General features: G+C 41.5%; 1 protein-coding gene across 1 annotated transcript in view; it reads left to right on the top strand.

Annotated features, from left to right (window-relative positions):
* The first annotated feature begins 223 nt into the window (after positions 1-223).
* Positions 224-13,009, top strand: part of CPPED1 (calcineurin like phosphoesterase domain containing 1) — a 49,582-nt gene continuing 36,796 nt past the window's right edge. The window contains exons 1-2 of the mRNA XM_074919114.1: positions 224-332; positions 11,649-11,867. Of these exons, the coding sequence (XP_074775215.1) occupies positions 275-332; positions 11,649-11,867 (277 nt within the window). The 5' untranslated portion in view covers positions 224-274. The remainder of the gene's footprint in view (positions 333-11,648; positions 11,868-13,009) is intronic.

The raw sequence follows: 13,009 nt of genomic DNA, 5'->3' as shown, positions 1-13,009 counted from the left end.
CCTCGGCCGCCATGTCGCGGGGCGCCCCCCGCCGCAGCCCGCAGACCCCCGCCGCCTCCCGAACATGGCGGCGCAGGGCCCCCTGCCCGGGGCCGCGCCCCCGCCTCTCTCCGCGGGGACCCTCTCCCTCCGCAGCCGCCCGGCTCACGCCGACCACCCCGCGGCCTCTCCCGCCTGCGCCCAGGCGCCGCCCCCGGCGGAGGCGGTGCCGCCCCCTCGCCGGCCCGGGGCCAGGCGCCTTCTCCCGGCAGCGGCCGCGCGGCGGGCGGGAGCGATGGCGGAGGACGCGTTTCTGAGAGCCCGGGGCAGGACTCTGACCGCCTTCCGCCAAGGTACGCGCCGCGGGCCCCGCGCCGACGCGGGAGCGCCGAGCGGAACCTCGGCATAGGGCTGCGCGTTCCGGCGGGCCGCCTTCCCCGCCGGGCGGACGGTGCGGGAGGGGCGTGCGGAGGGGAGGCCCGGGGCTTTCCCCGGCGGCAGCGGGAGGAGCGCTTCCAGCCGGCGAGGGGAGGCGTAGGGCCGGCGCTCGGGGGGACGGGGACAGGGCCCTGGGCCGTGTGCCCGCGGTAGGGAGCCCGCTGCGAGCGGGGGGCTCGGCTGAGCGCGGAGCTGGGGCAGCCCGGTGCTCCCGCTGCCGTGCCGGGAGCCCCAGAGGCTGTTACACGTCAGCTGGGGAGCAGGGGCGCGTTAAAGAGTTTGACCCCGCGGGCCTGCCCGCAGCGCGGGTGACTCGGGCTCCCGTGAAGACGCCAGCGGTGTCCAGCATCAGATTCGTTTTAAAATGCTTGTCAGTGCTGCTGCAACTGTTCGTGCCAGCACTACGCTATCATGTGTTTGTACCTATGGGAGTGGTGACCTGGCCGGTTACAGGTAGTTCAGTGTTTATGTTACTTAAATGAGAGGCAGATGTACCATAACGGATGCAACTAGATAAGATCCCAGTTTCTTAGAGGTATTTCAGCCTCTCTCAGGCTGGAGGTCAGCAGCTGCTTCTCCCCTGGCCTCCACGCTGAGCAGACAGCACTGGTGGTGCCCGGGTGTGAGCTCCCTCGCCGGGGTCACGGCCCCGGGTCAGTAAGGCAGGGAGGCCGCTGCCAGGCCAGAGATGGCAGCCGGCTGCTGGCTGCTGGTTCTTGTCTTGTGGCTCGATCGGCAGAGGAGTATGTTGAACATCTATGGATACCTCACCTGTTGGTAAAATTTTCCCAAGGATGGAGGTTCTGCAGTGTGCTGAGGTTTTTCAGATGCATAACTAGCTCTGTGTTAAGAAATCTTTTCCTGTTGCCACACATGGAACGTATTTAATTTCCTTGTATTTGTTTATAAATTACAAACTGTGTTGGTTTGGTGAGATGGCAAGGCTATTCAATCCCAACAATTTTGTGGTATTTTCTTGGGTTTCATTGGAAATATTTGGCTTTGCTTGTTGCCAAATAAAGAAAAATCACCAATTCTGAGCATGTGAAGTGTATGTATACAGTCATTCTGGCAACCTATTAATTGCAGATGGTGTGGTTGGTTTGGAACAGAATGCCTAGCATTTGTTGAAGGGACAGATGGCAGACAAGCCATCTAGTTATATCAACTGTATAGTGAAATTATAACAAAGGAGTGTTCAATGGCAATGTAAACATTTCTGAACAAAAGCTTTAAATACTTCTTGAAAATTGCCTTAAACACTAAAAAAAAAAAAGTTATTTGGTTATCTGTTTTCAAGGTGTGTTTCCTTTTCCTGAAGTGACCTTGTTTGGTATTATTTAAATATTAAGACTTTTCTTACCAACTGGTTGTTTTTAATCTTGTTCAGAACTTTTTTAGGCTATCATAATCCAGCTACCATCTTTGGGTACAATGTTTCTTTGTCAATAATTTACTTAGCTCTTTCTTAAGAGGCTAAAGTTCAACACAAACTTTTATTAACTAAATGTTTGGAAAAAAACAGAACCAAGGGCTGATAAAACTGAGACAAGCTTTCTTGCAGTTTAAAATGAAAATAAATTATTTGTGTTTTGTTGCTTTCCTCAGTCTTTAGGTTTCACTGCGCTCGTTAAACAGGTAGCTACACAAAATGTTTACTACCATTGCTATGGCTTGGAACACTTTTTTCCTTTTAAAATTTGAGTGTCTCCATTGGAATCTTAATTTCATTTTTTTCTTACTACCCTTTCTGCAACATCACTCTTCCACACCCAATCCCCTATTAGTAATTTGTTCATTCTGCTTTCAGATAATGTGGAGGTTATAGAATCATACAATCATCTAGGTTGGAAAGGACCCTGGAGATCATCTAGTCCAACCGTTCGCCTAGCACAGTTCCCACCTACAGCATACACTTAAGCTCTAAATCGACCCTACTCTTGAACCCCTCCCAGGGATGGGGACTCCACCACCTCCCTGGGCAGCCCATTCCAACACCTAACAACCCGTTCTGGAAATAAATGCTAATTTCTTTAATCAGACTAATATCTAGTCTGAACTTACCCTGGCGCAACCTGGTTATACAGGTTATACCTGCAACCTGCTCTAATCTACTCTGGATATGTGACATGTGTGAATCAGAAGCCCATAGGGATCTAAATTATCCGTGTAATCAATGGAATGTAGTAGCAAACAGTGCCTAAATACCCTGTTTATTGATAAGAGACCTCTGTATGCGTTTACTTTTTAAATAAATTCTCTGTCTTTTCTACCCATGTGAAATTATGCTTCAAATGTCTACTCTTTTATTAGTATTGTAGTGAAGAAACAGTTTGGGTAAATTCTGTCTTCACCATTCTCCCCAAAAAGTCATATTTTGATTTGGTTTGGAGTTGGTTGGTTGGTTTTTTTTTTCATCCCAAGTATACCAGTAGCATGCTGTGCAAAGAATTTCTGTGAAAGTAGGTAAAGCACTTTTTTCAAGTAACTAAACAAGTGATAGTACCATCAGCTTGACTGGCTGACAAGTGTTTCTGTTTTGAACCTGTCTTTTCCTAGTTTTAGCTGATGGTTCCAAAACCTCTATCTGGAAGAGGCAGATAAACCAGCACTGCATACTCATGTTCTCAGTTCCACATGTCATGCCTCCCTCACTGATCTTTTGCAAGTGCTTTAAGTTGCTTCTCATATTTTTTATTTTGCTCTTGTGAATGTTGAGGTGAGTTTTCTTTGTAGCACTTGCTAGAACTGTCATTTTTATATGAAGCTGGTAGTGTTTTTCCCATGTGCGCTATCCTGCACATTTCTGCATTGAAGTGACCTGAACAGTCATTGCATAATAAAGTGTCTCCCCAGTTCTTCACAACCAGGCCTTATTCTCATACTGCCAAGTGGCTTAGTTTTAGCAGATTTTACTTCCTTGCTACTCAGTTGCTGTTACAGATTGTTTTGAAAGTGTTGAACAGTATAGGTCCCAATACAGATTCAGGTGGGATTTGTGTGTCTTGTCCATTTCTTTTTTTCTTACCCGTTTTTTATGCATGTGAGGTGTGTTAGGTTTGTGTGTAATAGGGGTTTTGATAGCAGGGGAGGAGATTACAGCAGTGACTTTTGTGAGAAGCTTCTAGAAGCTTCCCTGGCTCCAAGTCAGACTCACCTCTGGCCAAGGCTGAGCCAGTCAGTCAGGGTGGCTGCTCCTCTGCAATAACGTATTAAAGAGGGAAAGAACCTGAGGGGGAGCAGCAAGGAGATGAGAGAAACACCTCTGCAGACATCCAGGTCAGTGAAGAAGGAGGAGAGGAAGGTGTTCCTGAGCAGAGACCCCCTGCAGCCCGTGGTGAGAGGGCAGGCTGTGCCCTGCAGCCCACGGAGGCACTGGTGGAGCGGGTGCCCACCTGCAGCCCGGGGGGATGCCACGCTGGAGCAGATGCCTGTGGCTGAAGAAGGCCGGGACTCTGAGGGAAGCCCACGCTGGAGCAGACTGTTGCTGGGAGGATTGCAGCCCGTGGCAGGGACACATGATGGAGCAGTTCATGAAGAGCTGCAGCCCATGGGCAAGAATCATGTGGGAGAAGTTCATGGAGGACTGTCTCCCATGGGAGGGACCCCATGCTGGAGCAGGGGAAGAGTGTGAGGAGTCCTCCCCCTGGGGTGGAAGGAGCAGCAGGAACAACATGTGATGAACTGACCTCAGTCCTCCTCGCCTGCCCCCTGCACTGCTGGGCTGGAGAGGAAGTAGAGAAATCAGGGACAAAGTTGAGCCTGGGAAGAAGGGAGGGGTGGGGGGGAAGGTGTTTTTATGACTTGGTTGTATTTCTCACTATTGTACTCTGATCCGATTGGTAAGTTAGTGCTGATGTTCAAATTAAACTGGTGGGGTTTTTTTTGAGTCTGTCTTTTGCCTGTGACCATAATTGATGAGTGAGACCCTCCCTGTCCTTGTCTCCACCCACAAACCTTTTGCTGTATTTTCTCCTCCCCATCCCCCCAGGGTGAGGAGTGAGTGAGTGGCTGTGGGGTGTTTAGTTGCTGCCTGGGCCTAAACCAAGACACAAGGACTTTTGTATTTCAAGGCAGCTTGGCTTCCAAGAGTCTTTGCTGAGTAACAGTCAGGTACCTCTTGGAGATGGTATCAAGTGGATTTCTCTTGTCCATGTAAAAGCTGTCAATTACTCTTTCTGAAGAATGGGTAAGTGCAGTGGTTCCTGTCTTTGTTACAGTTTCCATTAACTTGCCTGTAGAGATGCCAGTTTTGCAGCCAGTAGTTACCACGTTGTCCAGGAAACCCTTTTAAATGTAGGTGTGATACTGGCCATCTTCCTGCTCCTCTGGTGCAAAGGCAGTTTCAAGCAAGATGGTAACTCCTTGGGGATTAGCTGTGTTTTGAGTTCTTCTGTGGATGCCACCTAATCCGAGTTGGTTTATTATTGTTCATATCTATTTGTTGAATTATCTACTGGTATTTGGATTTGAGACAGATCTGATGCACTGTTTGTAAGGGAAGAATTCTGGCATTAGATCTTCACGAGTTCCTTCACAATAAACATGGATACAGAATGTACGTTGTTTTTTGGCTTTGCCTTTACCTTTGGGTGCATCTTGCCTGTCTGGAACGTGCGTTAGCCTTAGTGAGTGTTTGGCAGGCCACCTGCTCCTAATTCCTCCAGAAAGGGCTATATTAGTTTTCAGATTTATGCTATTTCCAGTTATTCTTCCCTTTTTTTTTAGTTTGACTTCTTGGACTTTTGTATCTTAATTTTCCAGTGTATAAAATCTTTCTTGTTTTCTTATTTGGATTTTTTAGTTTTTTGAAAGATGCTGTCCCACTCTTACTAGAGTCCTTATGGATGCTACTTACGTTGCTTAGTCAGTCTAGATTCCTTTTGGTCTGTCTTAAGTTCTTAGTAAATACTGTGCATATGGTCTGAGCCTCTGGGATAGTGTCCTTGAATAGTTTCCATGCCGCCTTCCAGGATTTTTTCACTTTTTAAAACCATCATAATTACATATATAATTTGTCTTCCTTTGAAATTAAATACAACCACAGTTGATTTTTTTTTTTTTTTTTCTTGCTTTCACATGAATGTTGGATCTTGGCACATTGTGATTACTGTTGTAGAGCTCTTCAATAGTAATATTTTTGAGAACTGATCAGAACTTCTTTCCAGCTAGCATATTCCATCCCCAATACTGTCTCCAACTCTCTATGAATTAGGCAAATTTTTACGTGGGTTTTGAGCAACTTTTCTGTGACTTCACCTTGTCATTATGCAAGCCACCCCCCTTCACACCTACAGTCTTTGGCTTAAAGTTTCTGTAATGAGTTTACATATTAAATTTAGGGGTGGGCATAAAGGCATGACTAGAGTTTAGCATTCTGTAGCCCTTAGTACAAATAAACTGTATCTGAGGGGGCATTTCCTACCTTGATAGTTATCTAAGAAGTTTAAAAGTATATCTTTTAAAAATAGTAGCACTGCTTTATTTACTTGAGAAACTGTATTCTGTTTAGTGTTTCTACTGTAGTTTAGGTTCACTGTACATAATTTCTACAATAATAACTGTTTTAAAGGGTTTTGTCTCTGAAAAATGTATGTTGATACCTGTTTTGAAGGGTGTTTTTTTTTCCTGATGTAAAAAAAGGCACCTTCCATAATAGGCTACCATGGTCATTCAGCAGAACTCTCAATAGTCATCTTTGGTAGTCTTTCAGGTACACATGGAAAATACAGCTGAAACTAATGCATATTTAATTATATTGAAATCTTTTATATTTGGACATACAGACAATAACAATGGTGGGTTTGAAGTCCTAATTATTGATAATGTTTTAATACTCTGCAAGGAATTATTAGCGATTTAGTGAAAGTCCTCTGGTGGTTTTTAAGCTGTTCCAGGTCTGAGGGGAATGAAAACAAATTCCTTTAAAGGCAAACTGCAAAACAATTGCAAGGAAAATGTTTTTGGCTTTTGTGTTGTATAAATACTGCCTTCACTTAAAATATTCCATTTTCCTTCCTGCTTATAGCTGTTTTAGAAAACCAAGGTTGTGCTTCTGGTCCAATTTTACCCAGAAAGAGTCACAGGCATGCTTTGTAGGCAGACACAGCTCTGGACAGGGAACCATGTACCTATTTCTACTATTTTGCAGTCTTTCAGAGTATTTATTACTGTCCATGCTATACTGAGCAAGCACTAGGCGTGTGTCCATGTCCGAATGTCCTCTAATACAACAGTGTCTATAGAGAGACTGGATAGGAGTAACTTCATAACTTTGTTTTTGTGAAATGCTGTAGAGCGTAGAGGAAGAAGAAAGCCAATGTAATTTAAAAAAAAAAAAAAAAAGCCACCAGGGAAAGTATTGCATGGCTGTCAGGCCAGCTTGCTGTGGTTTATATGAGCAATCTCTGTATGTGTGTGATCCTTGGGGGGGGGGGGGAAGAAAGGAGAAGAGAAATTAGGAAAAGCAAAAGAGGAAGAAATGAAGGCATACGAGATATTAGTTACTGTCCTCTAAAAATGGTAAGGTTTGGCTTAAATCCCACCTAGGTCCTTGAAGTGTCTTTCTGTGCGTGATCACAATACATGGCTGAGGTTTTCTCTTGTGAATTGCAGCTGACTGCTTTGGCCCTTCAAAATTAATCCTTAGATAAAATTAGAAGCTGGCACCATTTTTCAGCCTATGCTGCTAAAAATACATTGCATTGATCCTCTCTCCATACTTTGGCATGCATGGAAGCAGAAAAAGAGTGGGAAGCTATTGAAACTGAGGCATAACAACATGTTCTGAAGTTGGACTTCTTCCGTGGTGATCAGCTGTGCAGCTCTTAAGGAGGCCTGGGAACAAACCAGATTTGGAATAGGAGTTTTGTGTGGCTCAATGTGTAAGAGCAGCTCCACAGACATTATTTGTCCTTCAGAAATGGAAACCGTATATACTCAGTTATCTGAGAAATCTGCTGACTTTTGTCTGGCATTTGCATTTTCTTACTACTGTGGTAAATCCACAAAGTTGCAAACAGCCTCTGTGCTCATAGGGATGAAGAGCCAATGTGCAGGAGTTCTCAGCTTCGCTCAATTTTGCAATTCAAGGGAGAAGGGAGAAAAAACTGTATTAGTTGAGGCCAGATCATCTATAGCTTTACCTAGCATGCACTTTGTCTAACACAACTACATAGCTCATCTAAAGGCTTAAAATTGAAACTCTTGGCAAGAAGGTTGCCTTTGTCATTCCCATAAAAGTTGTTGCTTGCTACATTTGAAGGGAAGATGACAACTGTACATGCTATTTAATTGAAATCTTATGGAGCAACATCTAGGACCTGGATCATGACTAGATGATCATTGCAAAAACAGCTGTTCCCCCTCCTACCACTTGTGCCCAGTGCCGTTTGTTACTAACCCTCTGCCAGACTTTGGCATTCCCCTAGCATAGCAACAGAATGATTTTTCTGAGAACTCTTGTGATTCAGTGCAAAGTCAAAAAAAAATAGTTCAAACAATTTTTTTGTGGTGCCTGACATACTGCTTAAGCAGATAAAGTTTATTTGCTCAGCCTATAGTACGTATTCTGCTTGAGGGTGCTAACATGCAGCTGGTGAGGGAGAAAAGTAGGGTACAGAAGTTTTGTTAAAAATTATCTGAACACAGACCATTGATAAATCATTGAATTGTTAGGCAAAAGACTCTGGATCCATCTGTGGTAGTGGAAGATGCTTTTACATTCTGTTTCTTGTTACTACCCTCTTACCATATTAGTCTGTTGATAGAGCACTCGTTCAGGCGTGCTCCTGGATTTGTAAGGAAAATTAGCCAAATTGCACTAGCTGCAACACTAAAGTTTAGCCGGACTGATATTATGTCTTGCATAAGGAAAAACTCGCATGAACTCCTCTGCAGACAGACCAGTGAGGGCAATTTACTGAATGAGCTGAATTCAGAACAGGCTTAAGAGTTGGTGCAGGTGCAAGTTTGCATCAGTGGTGGTGTAGTAACACAACTCAGTTCATGATAGTCTGCTTTTATTTATAGTGCTTCATAGTAATTAAAACACATTCCTGAAAAACAGAAACTTAAGTTGTAAGTTTACACTGAGTGTCCATATATTATTTTATTCCTATATACCTATTTGATTTATGGGGAACAAAATCAGTACATACTAAACTAAATCAGTACCACTTGATAAGTAGTAAGCTAATGGAATTTGGTTTAATTACTAGGTTTATTTGTTTTTAAATAAGGTTTCTAGTTGGAATGATTAAATAACAAGACAAAGGTAGAAAATATTTATAAAACTTTACTGTTATTTTTGTAACTATTTGATATTACCAAATACCACAAAATAGATGTTTATTGATTTATTTGACTATGACCAGTTAAACTAACATTTTAAAGTAAATGCTATTTATGTAGCCCTGATTCCTGAATCTTTTCTGTTATCCCTGCTTCATTTTCTTAATTTTATCTTTGTCTTTCCTATGGGAGAATGTAGCATATACCTCTGCATCATTTTCAGTTCCATTCTCATTTCACCTCCTATCTCTTTCCTTTTCTCCCCACTCTTCACTTCCACCCCTGCATCTTCTGTTTCTCCTTTCTTCTGCCACTTCTTGATTCTGTATGTGTACTGAACTTCTCTTTTCAAATTCATCTTATCAGTGTCTGTCTCTCTGCCTCACATGACCATCACTCACCCACTCAAACCAGAGCATCTGTGCAGAGTCTTGGAAACATTCAGGTACTTAAAACCTAGTGAGCTACTGTATTGGCATGAATATAAGGCAGGAAAAAAAAAAATATCCATGAAGCATATATTAGAATAGCCCCTGATCTGGCTTTGCAACTTGTTTTGCATCAGCTCTGCACGCTCCCTGACAGGGCACTGTCTGCTTGCCAGACTTGTTGCTGTTCAAGCATTATATATGAAGCTTCTTACCCGGGACTTGGTCCAGTCCTCCTGCCTGTGCCAGCCTGCCTGACAGCTACCTGGTCTGCTGCAGGTGCTCCAGCTGCCTTTGGCCACCAGACACCATCCCTGGCACTCTGGAAAGGGAAACAGTATGTCCATAATTGAAACAGTCTTTGAAAATAAAGACTAGCTGTATTTTCTAAGTATTTCCTATAAAAATAAATAGATAAATGTCTCAATATATTACAAAACAAGTCGATTTTTCTCAGAATTAGTACTGTCTACCAAGTTGCTGGAAAAGGGACAGGTGTTAAAAATCCTGCCATGATGTTCAAAGATTTGAGCTTTTTTTTTCCATTTAATGAGTTTGAGGATTCTGCCACTACTCCCAAAACGAGTTCCTGTTTCAGACTTTCCCTTTTCTCAGTTTTGTCTAGTTCATAAAGGATTTCTGATGCAACCTTCCTTAACTGATTTTTCTCCTATAGCTTTCCACTTATGAAAACAATAAGTTGATTTATCTGCAGAAACAATGCCTCTGATGCAGCATGTAAGCAAGACATAAAAGAAAAACCTAAATTACTTTGTGTCATTCAGATGGTTCCATAAGGCTTCTATTGCAAACTCATAGATAGATCATTTCACTTCTCTGAATTAAGTTATGTAATTGGAAAAGTTAATATCATTTCAGAATTAAAAGCTAATGAATGGCTAAAAGTTTCTAGCTGTAAAATATATGATTACTATTTAGAGTAAGGCAATGTTAATATGAATTAACATGTTAACAGATTATAAATTATTTTGTTTAGAAATTAAATGTTACTTTAACTAAAATGTAGAAGCTTGCATTTGGCAAAAGGATCTGATACCATAGTAACAGATGACAATTACAACCAGCTTCTGGGAGTTGCCCACATTCCTTCTCCCTCACTCCAGCCTATCCATATCCATGGTGCAAGAGATTAATTTTGACCTCTGTTTTCTAACCTTCTGTGAAAGAAACGTACCCCTCTTCTTGCAAAGTAAGAAGCTCCAGTTCTAGATCACTTGAAAAAAAAAAAAAAAAACAAACCCCAAAGTAAATCCTAGCAGTAGACATGCTACTTGCTTATGTACTGTTACTGGAAGATTAGTTTTTCCTCAAGCTGTATTTCAGATCAGACTGACATAGTATGGGACTATATTTATGGATTATATTTTAATTTGAAACAATTTGCTTGTCATGTTTTTTAGATTCAACTACAGATTGATGTAGTCAGTGAGTTTTTAACAGTTTAAGTGCTGTTTAAAAAAAATCCCAATAACAGTAAATGTATTAAGTCAAATGCAGCTGTCAAAACTGAAATATTCTGGTTGCAAATGAGTGTACTTAGCTGAAGAAACCACAGTGTACTTGTGTTTGTACTTTAATTCCAACCTGAGACATAAATCTAGGAAACATAACACCCAGTTTTGTTTTAATTTGTAGCCAACTGTTGCTTTATTTGCCGGATGTGGAGATTTTTTTTTTTTCTTAATGTGCTTATAGGCTTAACGTATCATGCTTTTTTTGGTGGTAATTGTTATTGTAGTATCAGAGAAACAAGTATAAAAGAAAGTTGTAGCAGTACAGATTCTGTTGTACCCTCAGTCTGCACTGACTCTAGCAATCAAAATTTGTTTCTGAGTTCTCGCCTCATTATCATAGGTCTTGGGAACTATTGTGACAGTTCTAAATTAGGATTTTCATTGCTGCTGCTAATTCTGATGTTGCTGAAATTTGTGTTCACTGACCTTGGTCCTGTTGAGTGGTTTCAGTTCTAAATCCAAAGAATATGCTACATCCAACTTATTTCTAAAACTATTAGAACAAAAAGCATTTAACTCCTTAATAATTTAAGAACAAGTCTACTGGAACCATAAAATGTGAATTGTGTATGTTTTAACTTGTTAATTAAAGAAGCAGTAATGGGAGTCTTAAAAGAATCAACTAAAATCTAACGTTATGCTCTTGTGCTATGTTGTAGTCTTGTAATTTCCAGCACTATTTGCTGAATTCTTCACGTACTTTTCCTATAATCAGTCTGTAATTACCATGTGGTATAATTAGATTAATATACTTTCACCTGTTGCAGCTACCCATTAGAGGAAAATTTCGTACTTCTGCCTTTATATTTCTCCTGTATGAATGACTACAGAATTCTGTACTTCCATTAAAACAGCCTCAACTTACTTAGGTGAAGAGCAATCCATTTAATGATGCATGGAAACTTTCATTCTCTTCATAAATTTCTCTAGTGCTTAACTTTCAATGGGTTTCTTTCTTGTTTTTTTTTCTTCTTAGTTGATGAGTACCAATGGAAAGGGCCCTTCTACTTCATCCAAGGAGCAGATCCTCAGTTTGGACTGATGAAAGCTTGGGCAGTTGGAGACACTAACAATGGAGATGATGAATGGGGAGAAGAAATCAAATTAGCAGAGCAAGCAGTGCAGGCCATTAACAAACTAAACCCTAAACCCAAGTTCTTTGTGTTGTGTGGAGACCTTATCCATGGAATGCCAGGTAAGGCAATTAAAAGTGTAGAATGGGGATTGTAACTCCATTTTCTTTATATCTCAGATTGGCAACAAGGCTAATTTAATTTCCTTGACTTCATGATATTCTTTAATAGGATTGGGTATGCTGCTGTTTCGGTGTTTGCAAGAAAAGTAGGTGATTCTTTTCTTCATTTGACTTCCTGTATCTTTCATTTTAGCAGTGTACTTTTGTTGTTTAGCTGCTTCAGTGGGCCTGAGGAAATTTTCTTTGAGATAAGAGTCCTAAGAACACACATTAAAATTCTCTCTTCTAAACAAATTGCTTTGAGAAGACAAGTAGGGACTCTAGCCATTGGGGAAGAACAATGCCAAGAAAAGAACAAAAAGCATCTATGGCTTTTGAGTATACCTAAAGTAGGAGAAACTCAGAGAATTTTCTGGCTTTCTAACACTTAATAAATTCAACCCCTTCAATATTTAAATTCTTAAAATGCTAAAAGTCAGGAAATTCTAGTTTTAGTCTGTCCTGTTGCTGTGGGACTTGGAGATCAGTATGTTTCTGTGTACAGTCAGAGGAAGAACAACAGACCATCTAGATAAGTGGGTTACCAAAGTTTGACAGTTATAACTTTAGAACAGACTGGTAATATTTTCTATTTTAAGAAGATAAATAATCTTCTTGGAAGTGAAAGAAAAAGTGATGTTACCAGTTGACAAGTGGTCTGAAAAGCAGATCTAAGCACAGTGTCTTACATTTCTTAGCCTTGATAAGAAGCAGAGCTGCAGACAGCCTTAGCTATGTAGCTGACAGCACAACAATCCAAGTGAGCTCGCAAAGTCCTGCGTGCTTTGTGCTGCGCTCTGCTTTGCGTTCCACGTGCACCTGAGGTGGTGCTTCCCAGCTCGTTTTTGCACGGCAAGGTTTTGAGTGTGTTGGAGACCTTTCACTAATTCCTTCAGTGTCCCGCAAAGTGAATTTTAAAAAATTAACTGTCAAATTGATAAGTCAAATTGATTGACATTATTTATAGGCTACAGACTTTCTTTTGACCAGAACACTATTTTAGTGATAGTTTTTACACTTTCCCACTCTAACAGATTTAAGTTTGATCGAATCTGCTGTGTTAACACCTCAGTATTGGTCATAATGTAAAGTCTGCCATTATG

Source organism: Athene noctua, chromosome 15 (assembly GCF_965140245.1).
Source record: "Athene noctua chromosome 15, bAthNoc1.hap1.1, whole genome shotgun sequence".
Taxonomy (NCBI): domain Eukaryota; kingdom Metazoa; phylum Chordata; class Aves; order Strigiformes; family Strigidae; genus Athene; species Athene noctua.
The sequence above is the reverse complement of the archived record's forward strand: the minus strand, read 5'-3'. Positions and strand labels throughout refer to the sequence as shown.